This window comes from Otolemur garnettii, unplaced genomic scaffold (assembly GCF_000181295.1).
Source record: "Otolemur garnettii isolate 467f Iridium unplaced genomic scaffold, OtoGar3 scaffold00091, whole genome shotgun sequence".
Taxonomy (NCBI): domain Eukaryota; kingdom Metazoa; phylum Chordata; class Mammalia; order Primates; family Galagidae; genus Otolemur; species Otolemur garnettii.
This window is the reverse complement of record NW_003852486.1, coordinates 2,739,119-2,758,925: the sequence shown is the minus strand read 5'-3', so window position 1 is coordinate 2,758,925 and position 19,807 is coordinate 2,739,119. Positions and strand designations below refer to the sequence as shown.

General features: G+C 46.7%; 1 protein-coding gene across 1 annotated transcript; it reads right to left on the bottom strand.

The window, feature by feature from the left end:
* Nucleotides 1-8,265: 8,265 nt before the first annotated feature.
* On the bottom strand, nt 8,266-17,208 carry LOC100940742 (Fc receptor-like protein 1). Its single transcript, XM_012808501.1, has 11 exons — nt 17,175-17,208; nt 17,069-17,089; nt 14,506-14,775; nt 13,116-13,403; nt 12,671-12,949; nt 12,215-12,331; nt 11,150-11,177; nt 10,059-10,141; nt 9,770-9,841; nt 9,205-9,236; nt 8,266-8,337 (listed from the first exon to the last, which is right to left on the bottom strand). The coding sequence occupies exons 1-11, from the start codon at nt 17,206-17,208 to the stop codon at nt 8,266-8,268; spliced, it is 1,296 nt and encodes a 431-aa protein (XP_012663955.1).
* Nucleotides 17,209-19,807: the final 2,599 nt, after the last annotated feature.

Genomic DNA, 19,807 nt, shown 5'->3' with positions numbered 1-19,807 from the left:
GGTATAGCTGTTCAAGTCCATCTGCAACTAGGAGATAGAACCTTGGGCCTGCAAAACAGAAACCCGATACTGAAACACCTGCATAAAGTACTCTCAATGCTGAGAAGACAATCCTTTTCATAAATGAGTGGCCAGTGGGGAAAAAACCCACCAATTAGCACAGACAGATGACAAATAATTTTGTTTTTGAATGACTTCTGGGGAAAACAGTAAGTTTCCCCTGAACTAGCAAAATCCCAGGACTGTGCCATATTTGTGGGTATACTCTGGGAAACCCCAAATAAGGAAGCACCATAAAAATCGGTCATGGGCCAATGACATTTCCAAGACTTAGGAGAAACAAATGCAAAATGGATTTGAAGGACATGGGCAGAAGTCCAGGTTAGAGTGACATCAGCAAGATGGCAGACTAGGAGATTTTAGCCTCTATCCTCCCTCACTACATACACAAAAACCAAGTGGATAGTTATCCACGAAAGTAATAGCCTTGAGAGGGCTCTAGGGTTCATTTAAGAATCTGCAGCAAGATAGTAGAGAGAAAAAAGAAAAATGGAGAATTAACTGCACAGGAAGGATCGCTAAGGAGGTCCGCATGCCCCATACATCTGAAGATGGACAGGAACGATGAAGGGCAGGGGCCACAACAATCCCCAGTAGCTTGGTCTGCAGCCATCTCTGTGGGGAGTGGGTTGTGGGCAGCAGGGCCCCCACAGCCTGGGAAATGCTCAGAGAGCGACCCCAACCACTTCTTTTTTTTTTTTTTTTTGTAGTTTTTGGCCGGAGTTGGGTTTGAACCCACCACCTCTGGTATATAGGGCCAACGCCCTACTCCAGGGGTCCTCAAACTTTTTAAACAGGGGCCAGTTCACTGTCCCTCAGACTGTTGGAAGGCCAGACTGCGGGCCCCAGGACAAGTCCGCTGCTAAACAAGCCAGGCAGCGGTGGCAAAAACACCCGGCAGGCCAGATAAATGTCCTCGGTGGGCCGCATGTGGCCTGCGGGCTGTAGTTTGAGGACACCTGCCCTATTCTTTGAGCCACAGGCACCGCCCTCACTTCTCCTTTTTTAATAAAAAAATTTTTAATTCTTTCCACCTGCCAGAAGTCACGTAGCCCATGCATATTTTCCTTGTTCTTGGCAAGCACACGGCTTTTCCTCTTTAAGGTTGATCTCTACCCCATGTGCTAAGATGTATGCAACCTTGTTAAGATAAATAAAGCTGTTTCCACAGTTCAGGTGCTGGCTGCAGCCATCAGCTGCATCAGTCCTCCCGAGGCTAATTTCTTCATTTCCCACCATTTCCACTCAGGTCAACTCTCCCTCCTCGCACTGGGTCATGACAAGTCTCCTTCCTTGAGTGGATTGCAAGACATCTCTGTTGCAGATCCCCAGAGAGGGTGATGCAGCTGCACCCCACCCCTCAAGAAGGGGCTGCTATTGTGCTGTCCCAGGACTGGGGCTGCCACCCCTCACAATATCGGTGTGCGCCTGCACTTCAGACCCTGGAGCCACAGCCATTCCTCACGCGCTCACATTTCAGATGCTGGCTCTGTGGCCACACCATGAGTGCCTTAAAAACTAGAGCTCCAAGCCTAGTTGTAGCCTCAGTTGCTCTTCACATGTCCAAGATGCCAACCTGGGATCTATGGCTGTTCTGTGCTTGCACCTCTGATATCTGAACCACCACCACTGCCCAAACCCTAGAGCAGGCATCCTCAAACTACAGCCCGAGAGCCACATGCAGCCCGCCTAGGATATATATCCGGCCCACCGGGTGTTTTTGCAGCCACTGTCTATCCTGCTTAACAGCCGACTCATCCCAGGGCCCACAGTATGACCCTCCAATGGTCTGAGGGACAGTGAACTGGCCCCCTGCTTAAAAAGTTCAAGGACCCCTGCCCTAGAGTCCCTTCCCCTTCTCACATGCCCACACTCCAGCCCTGGGCTCTGTGGCTGCACCTCATTACTGGGCCATAGACACTGGAGATGCCACTGCTATTGACTAGTCTGTTCTGAGCTCCAGAGCTCCAGTCTCTCTATAAACACCTGTGCCCCAAACACTAGATCTGGCACCACAGTGAGCTAGCCTGCACCCAGACCCCGGTATCATTTCAGCTATGTGTGTACCCATACTCTGGACCCCAGCCTTTCCGTTGCTCCACAAATACCAGTGCTTTGCCCACCATTATCAAAGCAGCAGTAGGGGTACCTGTGTCCTGGGCACCACTGCTACCACCACCCTAGACCTGGGCCATGGATCCTACACATGTGAACATGCTTCAGATCCCAGCTTTGTGCCTGCTCCATGCCCACTAAACATCAGATTATGGTGCTACAACCACTGCACGTATACCTGCATGCTGGACCTAGCACAAAGAGGGATCCCCCTCAGTCATATCTTCCCTGATGGGAGGAAAAAAGATCAAAAAGACCACAGCAGCCTTCAAAAGACTTCAAAAGCCCTCACTATTGCTGAGGACACTCACAGCCTTGGCCACAGAGAACACTTGCAATCTTTACCAACACCAACCTTAGCTGACAGAGCTACATGGAGACTACACAGCTATGCTCACAGAACTGCTATGCTCCACTCAGCCAGCACCCTCATACCCACATGAAGGGGAAGGTCTTTCTACCACTGAAACAAATCCATCAAGTCTAGAAGAGGTGACTGTTTCATCAACCTGCAGGCATCAGAGAAAGGCAACAAGAAGCATGGAAAACCAAGAAAACATAACACCACCAAAAGAACACAATGATTTTTGAGTAACTGACTCCAAAGAAATGAAGATCTGTGAATTGCTTGACAAATAATTCAAAATAATTGTTTTAAGGAGGCTCAGTGAACTATAAGAGAATTCCAAAACAATTTAACAAAATCAAGAAAATAACACATGAACAGAATGATTAGTTTAACACAGACTAAAATGTTTTAAAAAGCAAAGAATACAACAAATGAAATGTTTAAAATGTAATAGAGGCATCAACATCAGAATTGACCAGACTGAAGAAAGAAATTGTGAAGTTGAAGATAGGTTATTTGAAAATAGTCAGAGGGGAAAAAAGAATGAAAAAGAATAAAGAAAGTCTACAGGATTTATAGACTAGCATCAAGAGAGCTAACATTTGCATTGAAGAAGTTTAAAGAGAAGAGATCAAGAAAAGGACTGAAAACTTACTTAATGAAATAATGGCTGAAAATTTTCCAAATCTAGAAAAGGATTAAAAAAATCAAGGTATGATACCTGCACTCAAATGTTTATCACATCACAATCGAAAATTGCAAAGATGTAGAATCAACCTACGTGCCCATCAATTCATGAGTGGATAAAGAAAATGTGGTATATATATATATATATACACACACGCTCAGCCATAAAAAAAGAAATGAAATAATGTCATTTGCAGGAACTTGGATGGAACTGGAGATCATTCTTCTAAGTGAAGTATCTCAGGAATAGAAAAACAAACACCACAGCGCCCTCTAATAATTGTGAGCTAAATTGTGGACACATATACAGGCACAAGGAGATGTAAAAGATGTTAGAAACCAAGGAAGGGGAGGGGAGAGGTAAAAACTTACCTACTGGGTATGATGAACACTATTCTGGTGACAGACACGTGAAAAGCCCCAACTTAAGAATTATACAAGGGGCAGCACCTGTGGTTTAGTGAGTAGGGCACCAAGCCCCATGTACTGAGGGTGGTGGGTTCAAACCTGGCCCCAGCCAAACTGCAATAACAAGAACAAAAATAGCTGGGTGTTGTGGTGGGCACCTGTAGTCCCAGCTACTTGAGAGGTGCCTAAGTCCAGGAGCTGGAGGTTGCTGTGGGCTGTGATACCTTGACACTCTTCCGAGGCTGACAAAGTGAGACTCTGTCTCAAAAAAAAAAAAAAAAAAAAAGAATTATACAGGGTATCCATGTAAAATAAAAACATTTATACCACCCTAATATTTTGAAATAGTTTTAAAACATAAGAATTAATCTTAAACAAAATAATGAAAATAATTCACTTAGATGAATCATGGTGAAAATGCATGTTACCAAAGATAGTCTTAAAAGCAACTGGAGAGAAAAAATAGATTAACTACAAAGGAACAACAATCAAATTAAGAGATTTCTCAAAGACAGCAATAGAAGTTAGAAGACCATGTATAAAATATTTAAACTGATGAGCATGAAACAAAGCTAACAATCTTAAATTTTACTTTTTGGACAAATTAACTCATAAGCCCTTTCAAAAAGGACTAGAAAGTTTGAGTTCATAAAGAAAAAAGAAAGGCGTGGAATGTAAGAAGCCATGGCTAAGGTTTAATGTAACAGGTAGTCCCCGAGTTAGGAACATCTGACTAGGTGCAACTCACACTTACAAACGAGGGTTAATACAGCAAGTCCCCGAGTTACAAACACCTGCCGTACAACTTGTACTTAAATGGAGGCTATTACCGGTAATAAGTAAATGTACCTGTTCCAACTTACACATAGATTCAACTTAGGAACAAGCCTACAGAAACCTATCTCATCTGTAACCCGGGGACCGCCTATATTACTGTAATACACATACAAAGAAGTCCAGGCCTCTGGTCACTGGGGCTCCAGTTTCATCTTTGAGACGCTCCCTGAGCTCCAAATCCATATCAGCCGCAATGACAATATAAAATATAAAAAGCCGTGTTTGTCCTAAAAAATAATAGTAAAATTTTCCATGGGCCAGAGGCTGAAACTCAAAGCAGGAAATGCAAAGCATAGCAGGAAATAAGAAAGCAAGGCTATTAAGTAGAAGAATATTCCAAGTATGCACGGGAAATAGAGGCGGGGGCTGACTAGACACGTGGCTCCTGGCTGGCCTGGCTGGAGGGAGGGTGGGTTTCCGACAAGGGAGGGGCGAGGAGACAGCGCAGGTGTAGATCATAGATAGCAGGAGCCTAAAGGGACCGGACCTCACGGAGGAAAACTGCAGCGGGGGAAGGAAGAAGATAAAGGAAAAAGGTATCAGCGAGGATCAAACCCAGAGGCCTGGAGCCCACTGAAGGAGTCAGAAGGGTCCCTCTCTCCCTCCCACACTCCTTGGTGACCAGCGGGCTACCAGCACGGATGTGAGAACTTCGTTGAGAGCTTCGTTGTAAGCTCACTTGGATAAGCGCAGAGCTTGGACCCTTCACCCGGGGTTCCCCTGCAAGGAGAGCGACCCAGAACTGAGAGCCGCTGTCTCGCATTCAGAACAACCCCCATCCGACCCTCCCCTCTCTTGCAGCCGGGAGGGCAGCTTGAGAGGATGCCGCTGCAGCTCGGCTCTTCCCCGCCGGCGCCTCCTACCGGCGACCGAAACTTCAGAAAGGCTGAAGTTTCCTCGCCTTTCCCCTGGGGACCTGCAGGGACCCAGGGTGCCCCACCTGGGAGCTCCCTGCCTGCAGGCGTGTTAGGGAGATGCGAGCCAGCGGGTCCTGCACGCAGGCCGGATCCCACGGCTCCCAGACTCCGGCGGGTTGCTGGGGGATCCAGGAGGAGGTGTGGGAACTGGATTTGGTGGCTATGGAGCCACGTGGACAGGACTGACCAGAGAATACTGTGGGGGTCCAAGACACTGCGATCTGAAAGAGCGCCTGCAGGGCAGCCACACAGTTGGAACAGGGCGGGTCCTCCCGCGGGGACGTCCCTACCCAGGGTGCCATAGCAACCAAGCTCGCAGGTCCCGCCCCACGAGCGTTCCTCAAGAGTCTGCAGCGCAACCTTGACCCTCCTTCCAGCGGCTCCCGTAAAGGCGGGAAAGCGACCTCTGCCAGCCTACGGCAGCTCTGCCGGTCCGCGCGCAGCTTACGTCTCCACCCACCCCTGCTGCCGGGATCAAACAATCCCCTGGGAGCTGAAGGGCCACTGGGCCTTCAAATGTTCCATCTGAGTGACCAGATACAGCTCCCCAGGGGCACAGAAGAAAATCTGGGCAGTTGGCTCTTCCCAGGCATTGATCTATCACTGACAGCATCTACCACTCAGGGCGGAAGGCTGATTATTTTTTTTTTTTTTTTTTTTTTGAGACAGAGTCTCACTATGTCACCCTGGGTAGTGTGCGGTGGTGTCACAACTCACAGCAACCTCAAACTTCTGGGCTCAAGCAATTCTTTTGCCTCAGCCTTTTGAGTAGCTGGGACTACAGCCGCCGGCCACAACGCCCGGCTATTTTTAGAGATGAGGTCTTGCTCTGGCTCAGGCTGGTCTCGAACCGTTCTTATTTCAAGTACCTCCCACCGCCTCAGAGAGAAAGCTGGAGGATGTAGTAGGATTCACACTGCTGAGAAGTGGTGAAGACAGCAGGACAGACGCAACCCAAAGGGACACTATCTATTAGGAGAGAAACAAAAGTTACGGGCAGCTCTTTCTGTGAGAGGTCTCCCTCTGCCACGGTGGACCTCTGGGCTGATCAGGAAGCTGTTCCATCTGTGCAAAGACGTTTCACCAGAGAGCAGGTGCTGCAGAGATCTGGTGCCTGCCAAGCCCAGGCTTCTGTAGCTGATGACGTCCTGAGGCTGTGGTGTGCAGGGCCCAGCTTCCAGCAGTGACCTCAGCATCACTGCAGACCAGGCCAGGGAAGGAACAACGCTCCCCTGTGTTGAGTCCTGTGACTGGGAGCTGAGCACACCTCCTCCCCAGCATGGAAGCTGAACAGAGGAGCCTCAGATGTCACAGGCATCACTTGGAAAGCCTCACGAGACTGCCTCAGTAGATCCTAGCTGCAGCTCTGGGCTGCCTGCATGAACCCTGGGCTGATCAGAGAAACCTCTGCCTGTGGTTCTGAGCATCAGCCGTCCCCATGTTGGCAGAACAGCCCCCCATATGGTGGGCTGAAATTCCCCAGAGGCGAGCTCTGAAGTTCTCACTGTGCCTAAGTCTGAGGCTCTTCCCTTGTAGCCTATCAGGCCTGTGACTCAACCCTGGAGAATCCAGAGTTGTGCCTGGACCCCAAGACTTCCTCTACTGAGTCCCCACCCTTACTGCTGGGCAGACAGAACCTCCCTGAGGCTATAAGAAAAACACAAGTGTCTTGTACAAAGACATTTGTTTGAGCCTTGTTTGTATAATATACAATTTTTGGAAACTACCTTAATGTCCGTCAGTGGTGAAAGGGATTAAAATAATAGTATGATACTACTTAATACCACTCAATTATACACTTAAAATGTTTAAAATGATCAATTTTATGTGCTATATATTTTCCACAATTTAAAAAGGAAAAATGATTTATCTATACAACAGAATACTATGCAGCATTTTAAAACAGTATAATAGATTTATAACAGCTTTGAAAACATTTCATGATAGCTTATTAAATGGACATACTTCTAAATATCTACATACTTATATGTATGTATAAGTGTTTATACAGAAACAGAAAAACAGCTAGAGAATTACATGCTTAAGTTTTTCACAATAGTTAGCTTATAAGAAAGACTTTAACTCTTTATATACCTGTAAGTTGTTTTAATTTATGAGTGAATATGTGATTGTTTTAAAATTAAAATCCAGATTTCAAAGCATACAAAAGTTTGTAAATAAAAGAAGAAACAAGGTATTCATAAAACCTCTATAGGCTGCAACAAATATAGAACTTTGGATGTGGTGAAACTTATAAAGACTAATAAATAGGGTGGCTGTTAGATTGGCCTAGTACACAAAACATGTCACTAAAATTGGGTGTAATCACAGTAAGTTTTTATGCAACTTTGTTTGAACTTTCATTTCATAGCAGTGACTCAAAATAAACCAGATCTCATATTTTAGGTGGAAAGAGGATGATCCGTTCCAGTGGGAGGACTGGGGTTTTGTGCCATCTGGGCAGAGAAAACACCCATACAAAATAATGGACACAACTCCCTCTGTGGAGCAGTCCTGCAAAGTAGTCACCTTGAGTTCATGTGCTCTAAGGTTCATTGTCCCTCCACCCCAGCACCTCGATTTTCTTCTATCCCATCCTGTTTCCTCTTGTGAAAAGAAGTAAGAACAATATTTGGCCTGTTCCCAAAAGAGCCAGCAGGAATCAGGTTCAGATTACACAATCTTTGCCACTCCTGTGCCCATGCTGGTTCTTCTGGCTGGTTTCTTCAGGACTGTGTCAACATCACTTCTCAGCAGATATAGGAATAGGCTTGTGGAGAATAGCACCTGGGAGAAGTGACTGGAAACTGATTTCCAGATCCTCTGAAGAACACATGGAGTGTGAGGCTGGGGGTCCAAGATGGTTTTCAAAGCCCCGAATCTCCCATAACTTCACATAGCGTCTTCATAGTCCACATCCATAGCTTGTGTCTTCCTCAGTCTAGCGTAGATGTCCAAGGTGTCCTGGAAGCAAAGGCACATGGTGGGGTTAGGGCAGGGAAGGCAAGTAAAGCGTGCCTTCCACTGGTCCTCTTCCCCAGTGGGCCTGGATGCGTCCTGTAGGGGCACCGCATGGCACATGGATTAGGGCCTCTTGGACGCCTATGTCCCGGCAAGGTCAAAGGCACTGCACCTCCTCGGCAGGCTGCAAAAGTGCTCCTCAGGAGCTGCAGACCCGTCTCAACATACAGGACCTTCTCCCATTCTCAGGAGCCCTTCTTAGGCAGTGCTATGGGCTGCTATTTTTTTCAAGATTGTCAGAATTTTATATTCACAAACAAAATTTAGTACGTCACTGGAGTTTTAACCTTTTAACCTTTTTAACCTTTTTTTTAAAGCACCTACAGTCTTTGCACACATGCACACAGTTGGAATTCGATTGCAGAAAGTATTTTTGTGTAACATCCATAATATCTTGAGATATTCAGAGTTTATAGATTACTGATTTTTAATGACATGAATCACTATTAGCTTAGTTTTATTCAATACTAATTTAGTGTGCTGTGTATTTATTTAGTTAACCTTATAGCACAAAGTGATGGATGTTGGTTCGACAGTATTTCAGGATACAGATCTTCAAATAAATAGAATTTTTTGACTACAGCGCCTCCACATGCCCACTGGTAGTGAATGTACACGGAAGTCTTCAAAATGTCCTTGTGCAATGACACCTTATGGTTATAAGGGAACATTTTTACCTCCATTGTCTTGGGCAACCGGGAGGAGGCAGACTGTGGGATTTTTGCTCTTCTTACATGGCTATATTTTAAGAACCAGTCACCAGAGAAAGGAGAGAAAGAACATGAAGGAAAGAATGAGAGGGACTCTCACCTTATTCTCCACACGTGCTGTCGGGGGTGCTGCTGTGGAGAAAGGTAAGTGCTATGAGATTCTACGTACATTTAACATCCTTCACTAAACTCGTGTTAACAAAGACTTCTTCCTCTCCCATCGGTTTCCCAGGAATTGATTTCTGCTAACATTTTCTGTCTCATTTTTCTGTTGATAGCAAAGATGATTCGTTTAGTATCTGAGGGAAAATTGACAACTAGGGGTAGAAGGGTAACCCCAGGAGGATCCCGTGCTAGAGGGGCCTTTCTCCCTTTCAGCTTTTCTGGGCTACCATGTGCAGGATGAGACAACAGCACCAACTGGGTCACTGTAATAGGGACCGGCAGAAGCCACCATTTCTGATGCTGCCGTGCAGCAGTGAGGGGGAGGCACAATGTAGGCCAAGTTCTCATGCCACTGGGCTCTACTCAAGGCAGCTCCACACAGGCGTAGCACTGCTCACAGCTGTAAGGGCAGAAGCAGCTGCCATGTGCCATGCCCGGCTACTGAGTGTCCTTGCCCATGAAAGACAAAAGTCAGAGACAAATTTACTCCCCCGTCTCACCTGCAGCTGGTTCCTGTTCCTGGTGCATACCGTACGCCAAGGAATAAATCTCATCCTCATGCACAGCATCCACTAAAGGAAAAGAAAGAAGACATCAAGTCACGGCCCGTCATCCCTGCCTTTCAGCTTGCTCCATGCCTATTGCCTGTCACAGCCCCAAAGACAGGCAGGTCCTTCATTGGCAGAGGAGGCTGGAGCCCAGCCAGGGCTTGGAGAGCAGGTGTCACTCCACGGCCCCCTCCCTGCCTTGCTCTCCCCACTCCAGCCCCGGTCATCTGGGAGGCCTCACCATTTTCGTAGGTACTCTGTAATTGCCTGGGGTCAGGTGAGTTGAGGTAGGTGAATTCTGGGGGTGCAGGGCTGGGAAGGGTCCTGCAAACACAGAGACACGTGCTGTGTGTCTGGGACCACATCCCAGACATTCCAGACATTGCTGTTTGAGATTTTGAATAAGACACTGAAGAGGGTCACAAGCAGAAGACAAATGTACGGGCAAATCAGGGACTGAAGGCACAGCAGTGTGGGACAAGCCATGCCCAGTTTGGGGGCGAGCGGGGCTCCCCTGGGCATGCACTAAAGCGTGTGCTCCTAAGGACAAGTGTGAGGTCCTTCCTTAACTGACGGGCTCGCTGTGCTACTACACACACCCAGAGTAGGTGCTCAGTAAATAGAAAAAAAAGAAATATTAATTCACCCCAGGTGAAAGGCAGGTGTCTGGGCATAACAAGCAACTTGAGCAAGGGGCCAAAGAAAGCAGCTGTGCATAAGCGCAGCAGCGCTGGAAGAGTGCCCCAGGGGTTTGGAGACAGTCTCTGCTTATTGCTGGATAAACAATAACACACTGTGAAACAGAGGAACTGAACATTGGTAACCCTACATGGCCGTATTCTTCCAATCTTTTCTTCCTCTAAACTTCTGAAGGATTTCATCAACAATCTGCTCGGCATGTTTATCACTGTCTGTCTTGCATCCCAGAAATGTGTATGCATCTTATTTACCCTAAAATACTTTAATAAGATGCTCGGGCTCCTTCCATATTTTCACACCTCTCAGTGCTCATCAGAAAGACTTCAGACTCTCAGAGATTGGTTGACTGAAAGAATGCATGAGTTAGGGTCAAATCAATGCAACTTTCTTTTCCCGCAGATGTATTTAAGGGGATAGATAGGAAGAATAAGGAAAGGATTGAAAGTAATTGGCTAATATGTGAGATCTGAAAGAAGGGGAATAACGAGAATGTTCAGTGCTGCCAGTGGGAGGATGTGGCAGTGAGTTTGGGGTATGATAAGGCAGAATAAAAGCTCCTGAGAGAACAATTTTAATTTTTAAAAATAAATTTCTCTGCTTTATCAGCACATAAGAAGAAAGCAAAGGCCTCACCTGTGTGGATCTGTGGCTGAACGCCTTCCTGCAAGCCAAGCAAATGAACACATGTCAGTGCAGAAGCCTCCTCGGTACCTTCACACAACCCCTGTGCAGGGATGTGCCTCATGCCTGGATGCCTGGCACTGTGTGCCCAGTGGACACCCTGCCAATTGGGTACCAAGTTTTGTTCATTTCAGACAAGAGGTGACTCGGGTCCAGAAGAATGAAGTGAACTTCTGAAAGCCAATTAGTACCAGATCTAGAACTTGAACCCAAGTTGCTGAGCCCTCATACATATTGAATGTTTTGTTTTTGGTTTTTCAGCCACACTACTCAATCTGAGCATGATGAAAATCCTCAGAGGCAGGTGCTGATACAGCCATAGTAGAGGTAAGGGGAGATGTCCAAGGATGCCAGAAATGCTTAGAATCTAAATGTGAGTCTATCTCACACCATCCTCTCTTGCCTTATCTTCAATTCAACTTGCTGAGTGAAGGAGACCAAGGTTGAACAGACGAGTAAACACGTAATTACCAACTGTGATAAAGCGTGAAGTTGAATAACGTGCAGAACCCTTGTGGGCTATGTGGCCAGGAGCAGTCTCTTGGAGAAAATAACACTTCAGCAGAGAAGTTAGAAAGATCCAGCAGAGAGCAGAATGCATGGATGTGTGAATGAGCAAGGCAGATAGGAGGGAAAATGTGTGCCAGGACCCTCCGGCGAGCGAGGCTGGACGCACGGACTCCAGAACTGGGAGAGGGCAGCGCAGCTGGAGCTGCTGCTGTATTTCTCTTCTAGTGACCTACTGATTATTTTAAATGTAGTTACATTTTCATATCAAAATTAAATCACAGAAGTACAAAATGTCAGGTGAACCTTAACCAATAACATGGGGTGGATGGAAAACTTCACCACTGCTTTAATGGGTCCTGTTGCCACTGCTGAGGGTGTGAGCTGCTTCATAGGCAAGATGGCTAACAGCAGAAATTCATCTTTTACAGTGTATCTGTCACAAATCTAGCCCACATCAGTGAAAGCAAAGGTCACGGTAACAAAGTATTGGTCTCTATAAATACTAACCTGTTTTTCTCTTGTGCCAGAAGCAAAATAATAGGGCGACCATGACAAGGCCCAGGATGCCAAGCAGCCCTCCGATGACTTCTGATGTCAGAGGATCCCTTGTGTCCTGGATAGGCACTAGGGGAGAGATCACTGTGTGTGAGCTGTTCAGAGGCAGGGCTGGGAGTTTGGAGAGCAGGCATTTTGGATGTGGGTTGTGCCCAAGGTCTGCTCTTCCAAGAGGGCACTTACTTATTTGTCTAGGGACATGCAACTTAATCACATTGATGAAAAGAGAAGAAAGGCAGCCCACGTTCATGTCCCCCAAGCCCTTCCAATACATCGCCCCTGGCAGCATCACCCACAGAAGCCCCATATTTAGTAGCAAGGCAGCAGAAGCATGTGGCAACAAGGAAACTCTCCTCGGATGCTGGGAGAGAGAAGCTGATCAAGAAAAATTCAAAGCCTCAGTTATACCTATGAAGTTCAGTGTCACCACCTTGCTGTGCTGGGCCCCCAGACCATTGTCAGCCTCACAGGAGTAGTTTCCAGAATGTTCTGCAGTCCCAGAGAAGTTGAAGGATGCTCCTCCTCCAGAGGGGGCTGAGCTGCTCCCCAGAATGACATCCTCGTGATAAAACTGGTACAGGATTGGGGGAGAGCCTATAGGGGCCTCACAGAAGAGCTCCACGTCGTCCCCCACCACGGCCTGGGCCCTGGGCACCCTGATGGTGAGGATGGGGCGATACACTGGAACTGACATACACAGTAGATGGTCAGAGCAGGTCTCTGACCACGTGAGAGAGTCATAATCCCTGCCCCCCCCCCGAGGCTCAGCCCCCATGAACTTCCTCAGCATGCCCTCCAAAATGGGAAGCCCCATGTGAGAGCTCCTGGCTGAGCCGAGGGTAGTGGCACTTACTTCTGACAGTGATGCTCACCAGTCCACTGAGCTTCGGACCATAGCCATTGTCAGCTGCACAGTAATATTGATCAGTGTCATTCTTTCTCACTGCTGGGATCTCAAATTCTGCTGTCAGTGAATGCTGGGTCTTTGTTTCCAAGTTTAAACCCAGGGTCCCTCTGTACCAGAGGAAGGTGATGTTTCCTGTGCCCTTATCAACGGAGCAAATGAAGACCAGCTTGTCTCCCTCTGCCAATTGTTCCCCCAGGGGCTGGGTCTCCAAGCTCACATCAGAGATGGGGACTCCTGTGTGGACACAAGATGACATGGGGGGCCCTGAGTAGGGAAAGTTCTGGGGGCAGGGAGTAGGTGTGACAGTCCTGAAAGCAAAGCCTGTGAGTAAACCTAATGATTAGATAGTCTAACGAGGGGTGGGGGGCTCTTTTGATTTAGAGGCAGCACTGGTTGGGTGATGGTGGCGGGATATGAAAGATGCAATATTACCATGGAGAGTGTGGCATCATCTCTGTCCCTGGGACAATGTGACTCCCATTACCCTGACCTCTCAAACTTTCGTCTTTCCAGACACAACGGTATAGTGATCTCAGCCCCAGCTCGTAGCTCACACTGCCTTGAGAGAATGCTGGTTCCAACTCTCTTACTTGCTGTACCTGCTTGATCAAATTTCCTAACTTTTTTGAGACTCAATGTCCCATCTGTGACATGGAGAAGGTAAGGACAGTTATCTACTATGGTTGTGACATTCAGTTATATGACAAGTGTGAAGACTTAGACCAGGCCTGCCACATGTGAAGTGCTCAGTATACGTCATGGCAGTCGGGTGTCACCAGTGCTGACATTTTAGCCAGTCTGGAAGGCCCAGCCTTCTGCAGGCATTAGGTATTGGCTTCATGAAACACAGATGCTGCTTCATCTGAGCATGGGAGAGGATGTCAGGAGTGTCGACCCTGATGTGGAACAATGTGATTCACAAATCATAAAACACTCTTCTTTCCATCTTTTGAAATCAAGCTCCAACTTCCCTTCCACAAGTCCAGCTCCAGCAGCCAATTCTACATTATTGATGTGGCACAGCCCTGCACACATCGCCTGCTTGTTCAGTGCTGGCTGGGCACCAACTTCTTGTAGCCAGGGACTGAGTGTCGTGCAGCTGTGTCCCCCACACCCTCCAGCCCAGTGCAGACACACAGTAAGCATTTCCTAAATACTCTTTACCTCAACAGAAGCAGCAAGAATAAGGGAAGATCCGTAAGGGACCTGACAAGAAAGAAACTCGGGCATAGCTCTCAAATGACCCCCACTCTTCCAGATGTAGACCCTGATAGATGTGAGGACCAGCCTCTCACCACTGCCCTCTCCCGCCCACCCAGCAGACACTGGCACTCACTCTTCACATTCATCTGGAACCTCGGGCTTCTTAGGACCTTGTATACCACTTTCTGTGCCTCACACCAGTAGGACCCCGAGTCTTCCTTCTGTACAGCAGGGATCTGGAACTCCCAGGAGCTGCTCCAGTCAGGCGTTAGGGGCTGGGAATCTCTGAAGAAGCGGAACTGGGGCTGAGCATCTGATGACTGTGGAGGGGACTGAATCTTACAGGTCAGTGTCACCGGGGTTTCCTCTGTGGGCTGCAGAGGGCTGGCTATCAGAAACAGCTCTAGAGAGAGGAATGAACCCCATCACAGGGCAATGGGGTTCAGGGTTCCTGGTGAGAGGTGCTCTGTGTCACAGCACTGGCAAACCAGACTCAAAGAAACAGCCACCCTCATGTCACACCAGTGCCCAGTGGCTGTCCTTTGCCATGAACTCACCCTGCTCACCCTGGCATCTCCCACCCACAGGCAGCAGCATCTCCAGCTGGAGGGTAGCCTTTATCTTCGACTTATGTCTTATTCTTTTTTGAAATTTCTAACTATGAGTTAAAAACACCTTTCTCGTTGTCAGTACAGTAATATTGAACAGTGTTGCAAGCTGGCATTGAAAGTGATGAAGCCTGAAGTTTTCCTGAAAGTGGATACATTTCTTTCATCCTTGTTGGAAGTCATATTGGTAATTTCCTTCTGTTACCTTTGCTCTGACATCTCAGAATCATACTACTTCTTTTAAAGACACAATATGGGCCCTGCAGGATCAGTCCGTTGGGGAGAGACATGGAGGAATGCCATCCTGTCTCTGTCCTGTCTCTATTTTTATTGAAGGATGAAAAGGGGTGCACTTGCCTGGAAATACCCTTTATCCTCCATCCACACAGCCCAGCTCCCTTGATCTGGGACTCCTAGAGAAACCTCTGTGGAAGCCATGATATGAGGAGCAAATTAAATCCATATCTGAGGCTTCAAGGAGGGAGCCCTTTGGGGTGGTAGGGACCTTTTTCTGGATGAGTAAAGAGAGTTAAAGTTGCATTCTTCTCTCATTGCTGTCCTCGTCTCCTCACTGGTGGCTGTCCATGGAAAATGTCACAATCCTTGACAGGATTGACTTTGGGGGCATTTGTTTATCCAACCCTCAGATCCTTTGCCCTATGGGAATTTTTAATAATCTTCCTAAAAGAAGCCTTTCTCTCCTCACTAGTTGAAAGGAACAAGTGCTCTGGATCGCGGGGGTATGATTCCTAGTCCCAGCGTCTGTGATTGCCAAACCTTTCTACTGGAATACTTCTCCCTGGGAATTTTGAAACATCAGCTCCATCCCTGGTACCAGAATGTTTGTTTTGTCTTGGGACATGGAATAGCCCACACGTTACAGTCACTTTGTTTCCTTGGAAAACTGTAGTCCCCAGAAAACTGAGCAGCAGCACAGCTTTGGATGCCAAGCAGAGGCTCCTGAAACCCACTCCTCTCAATGGTGGTAGGTGGAGGTGAAGTAGAAAACCAGACAGGGCTGACAGTAAGGTTCTAGGGCTCAGTCTTGCAACTCAGAGTTAATTTGGGGTAATTCTCAGACAGCAAAGGCTCCCTGGAAAACATCTGGTGGCAGAACCAGGTTGAGAAACCTGGTGGCAGAAACTTTGTTTCCTCATCTTTGATGTGACTTTGGATTTCTGCATAGGCTGGGATTGGGCACCTGAGCTTAGGGGTAAAGGTGGGACCAGACACAAGACATGCATGGCATAACACAGGAATGAGTTTGACTTAGTCAAACATCAGAGGGGGAGCCAGGAGGCCGGGCTGACTCTCTGGTCCCAGGATCCATAGAGCCCATGTTCCCTAGTTGCACTTGTATTCCTGAGGTAGCAGGACAATCTCTTTTAATCCCTGGTTAGTATTTTTTATGTAGGAGATTAGTTCTCACAAATATTAGATTTCATTTTGCTTTAGTGAAAGATTGCCTCTGAAAGGAGGGAAACGTCCTCTCCTCTTGTAAAGGTAAGACTGAATCAGGATCAGAGCAATAAAATGTATTTGCATAAACCAGGGTCTGAGAGAGAAAACAAGCCGAGGTGACCTTTGCGGGTGCAGTGTGGAGCTAAAAATAGGAAGGAGGTAAATGTGCTACTTCACTCTGCACATGGTCCAAGGACGGGCTGCAATGTTGCTCTCCACAGATGTGTGATTTCAGCACTTCCTCCACAGCCCCTGGTGGGACTCCCAGCCACAGGGCACAGGGGACTTGGAGACCCTGATGCTTAAAGGACAGAGATTCTTTTAACACAAGTCTTTGGTGCCCTCTGCCTTCCTTGTGCAGATGGCATCTCCCTCCCTACACTGAGACTTCTCAGAAATGAGACTGTGCTCTCAAGGTCAGAGGGAGACAGGCTCGTGTCAGGTGTACAAGTGGCTAAGCCCAGGGCAGCCCAGGCAGAGCCCCAGTGTTTATGCACTTCAGCAGCTAACACCTGATGTGTCTTAGACAGACACTGACTGCTCAGACAGCCATCCACAGGCCTCCTGTGCTGACCCAAGTAACAAGGTACCCACAGACTATGAAAAAGAAAGGGAAGTGCAACTCACCGGTGGGTTCACAGAGTGGAGCTAGGAGAGAATGCAGCAGAGATCAGTACAGAGCAGTAAATCCTTGCCCTGCCCAGAGCTTTCCCAACCATATGTTCCTCCCTACCCCGTTCCTCATGGCCTCCCCACTTCTCTACCATCCACCCTCCTTTTTTCTTTCTCTCCTCATCCCTTCCTTCTTTTATCTTCCTTCCCTCCCTGCTTGTCTTCCTCCCCTTTCTTCCTGCCTGTCTTCCTTCTTTCTCTCTTTTCTCTTTTTCCTTTTCCACATTCCATATCACCTACAGGACACCTGCCCACAGAACAACACTTTTTTCCCTAACAATCATAATATAACTTCCAGTAACTTCTGTCATCAGTGATCAGGAGATTATGGTCTCTGTTCTTAACCACTCAACAGCTCCCTCTTCAAGCCCCTCATTCGCACTCCCACTTCCCCCTCTCTAAAGTCTAGATAACCCAGCTCTAGTCTCACTGCCTCATGGTTATATCAGAGTCGCAAGGGAAGGTTCAAGGTCTCCTGCTCCTACTTACTAACTTAAAAAACAGAAGAATTTTAAGTCCATAAAAGAAATTCAGATTTCTCTGAAGATTCTCTTCTCTCCCAAGGATTTGACCATAATATGACATAATGGCTAAGAAGGAAATTTCTGGGAGAGTGCGGGCTTTGTATCTAGACGATATACATTTGAGTCCTGGCTTTTCCTTTTACAAGTTGTGTGACCCTAGAAAATGTGTTTAACTTTTCTGTGCTTTAGTTTCCTTTTCTTCAAAATGTAAATAATGGCAGTTACCTACCTCACAGAATTTTTGTGAAGACTAAATAAGTTAATATTCTTGAAGAGTTTAGAATAATGCCTGGAATTTAGTTAGCAGTGAATAAATATGTCTCATTACTATTATTACCTATTTTAGCTCATTCTTAGTTTGAGATACCTCACTTTTCTAGGTTAAATGATTATTTAAATAATCAGTTCTTCAGGTAGGAGCAGGAAATCAACAGGAGCCACCCCAGTGGCTTCAATATCCCAACTCTGACTGCTCAGTAGAATAGCTGTGACCCTGTCACCCTAGTCTATATGATGCTCTGCCCACCAAAGAACAGGTAAGTCAAGCCTGAGCCAGCAAACCAACGATGTGCCCTCTTAGCAAGTGAATCAGCCTGAGAAACTGCAGCTGAACTGGTAAACCAACCGCCTGCCTCCTTGGTATGCAAATCAGCCTGGCACTCTACCCCTGGGGAAACAGAGCTTTGGTCCAGGAGAACAGCCACAACATTGGTGCCAAAGATTGTGTTATACTTCTGCCTGCTCTGAGAAACATAGCCTTGGCTGATCTATATTACCCTGCCCTCTGGGCCGAACAGCCTCAGCACCTTGACTCTATAGAGCTGGACCAGCCTTATGGAGTTGATGATGTTGAGGCATGGCACATTTCCAGGGCATAAAGCCAACATTGTACTGTTGCCCACTCCCTAGAGCCTAAGCCACAGCCCCATTACAATTCCTAGGTCCTTGCTGCCACTATGCCTGAACCCATTGAGTCTAGGCCATTTCTGCTCCCATACCCAGAGTTACCAGCTATGTGGTACACTCTCTCCTGGTGCCTGCATTGCCACTGTGTCTTATCGGCTTAAGAACTCAAATTGCAGCTGTATTCTGCTCCCCAGCATCTGAGCCTCTGGAACATTCTTAACCCCTTGAGCCATACCAGTGGTGTGGCCTGAGACCCAGGTTCAAAGTCATAGCTACGTTCCTACCCTATGAGTTTAAACTACTGGGGAGTGTCTCCAAGTCTTAGTCCTTGGCTTGATAGTAAAACTATGTCCATTCACACCCTAAAAGAGTGAACCTGTATCCAGGCTGGGTGCTACAGTACTTCAGTAAGACACTGACTCTAGAACCTCAGATCCACAACCACTCTGAGCATCTGTGCCATGGAATATAGCACCCTTGTGGATGCCTGTAGCCCATGTCAGACCCAGAGGAGATTGAATCTCCTCTGGGTATGTCTTCCTACTGTGAGAAAAAGGAGAACAGGAGGATCCCTAAAGCCCTTGCCATTGAGAACCCTAATTACCTGCCTTGCCACAATCACTCTCACAGCAGCCTAAGCCACTGAGGCACTCTCAGGCATTGCTAACATTGATTACAGCTGAAGAAATTTCATAGAGCGCACAGTACTATGCCCACCTGGGACAAAAGCCAATGTACTCTTTCCAACCAACAGCCTAGAATGCATCTGCAGATGAAAGTCTTTCTCTGTGAAAGCAACTGTACAAAGTTGGAAGAGGCAACTATTCCACTATATGCAAAGATAAAAGAGACATTATCAAACAAGTAAACATGACACCACCAAAGAAATATAAAAGTTTTCCAATAACTGACCCCAAAGAAATGGAAATTTATGGATTCTCAAAAAGGAATTCAAAATAATGATCTTAAGGAAACTCAGCAATATATAAGAGAATACAGAAAAACAATTTAATAAAATCACAAAAATAATTCATTATCTGAATAAAAAAATTCAATAAATAGAAAGTTATCATGAAAAAGATCCAAATAGAAATATTGGAGCTGAATACAATGAATGAATAAAAAATACGTTTGAGAGCTTCAACAATAGGCCAACTCAGTGGAAGAAAGACTTTCTAAACTTGAACATAGATCTTTTGAAGTAACTCAGATAAAAAAAGAAAAAGGAAAAGAGATGTTAAAAAGTAAAGAAAGTCTACAGGAA

Excerpts from the sequence above, each read along its gene's own strand:
- LOC100940742 (XM_012808501.1), bottom strand. The coding sequence starts at position 17,208 with ATGGTAGAGAAGTGGGGAGGCCATGAGGAACGGG. Across the intron at positions 9,842-10,058 it reads ACAGAGTACCTACGAAAATG|TGGATGCTGTGCATGAGGAT; the intron begins GTGAGGCCTCCC and ends CTTTTCCTTTAG. Across the intron at positions 8,338-9,204 it reads CAGCACGTGTGGAGAATAAG|GACACCTTGGACATCTACGC; the intron begins GTGAGAGTCCCT and ends CTTTGCTTCCAG.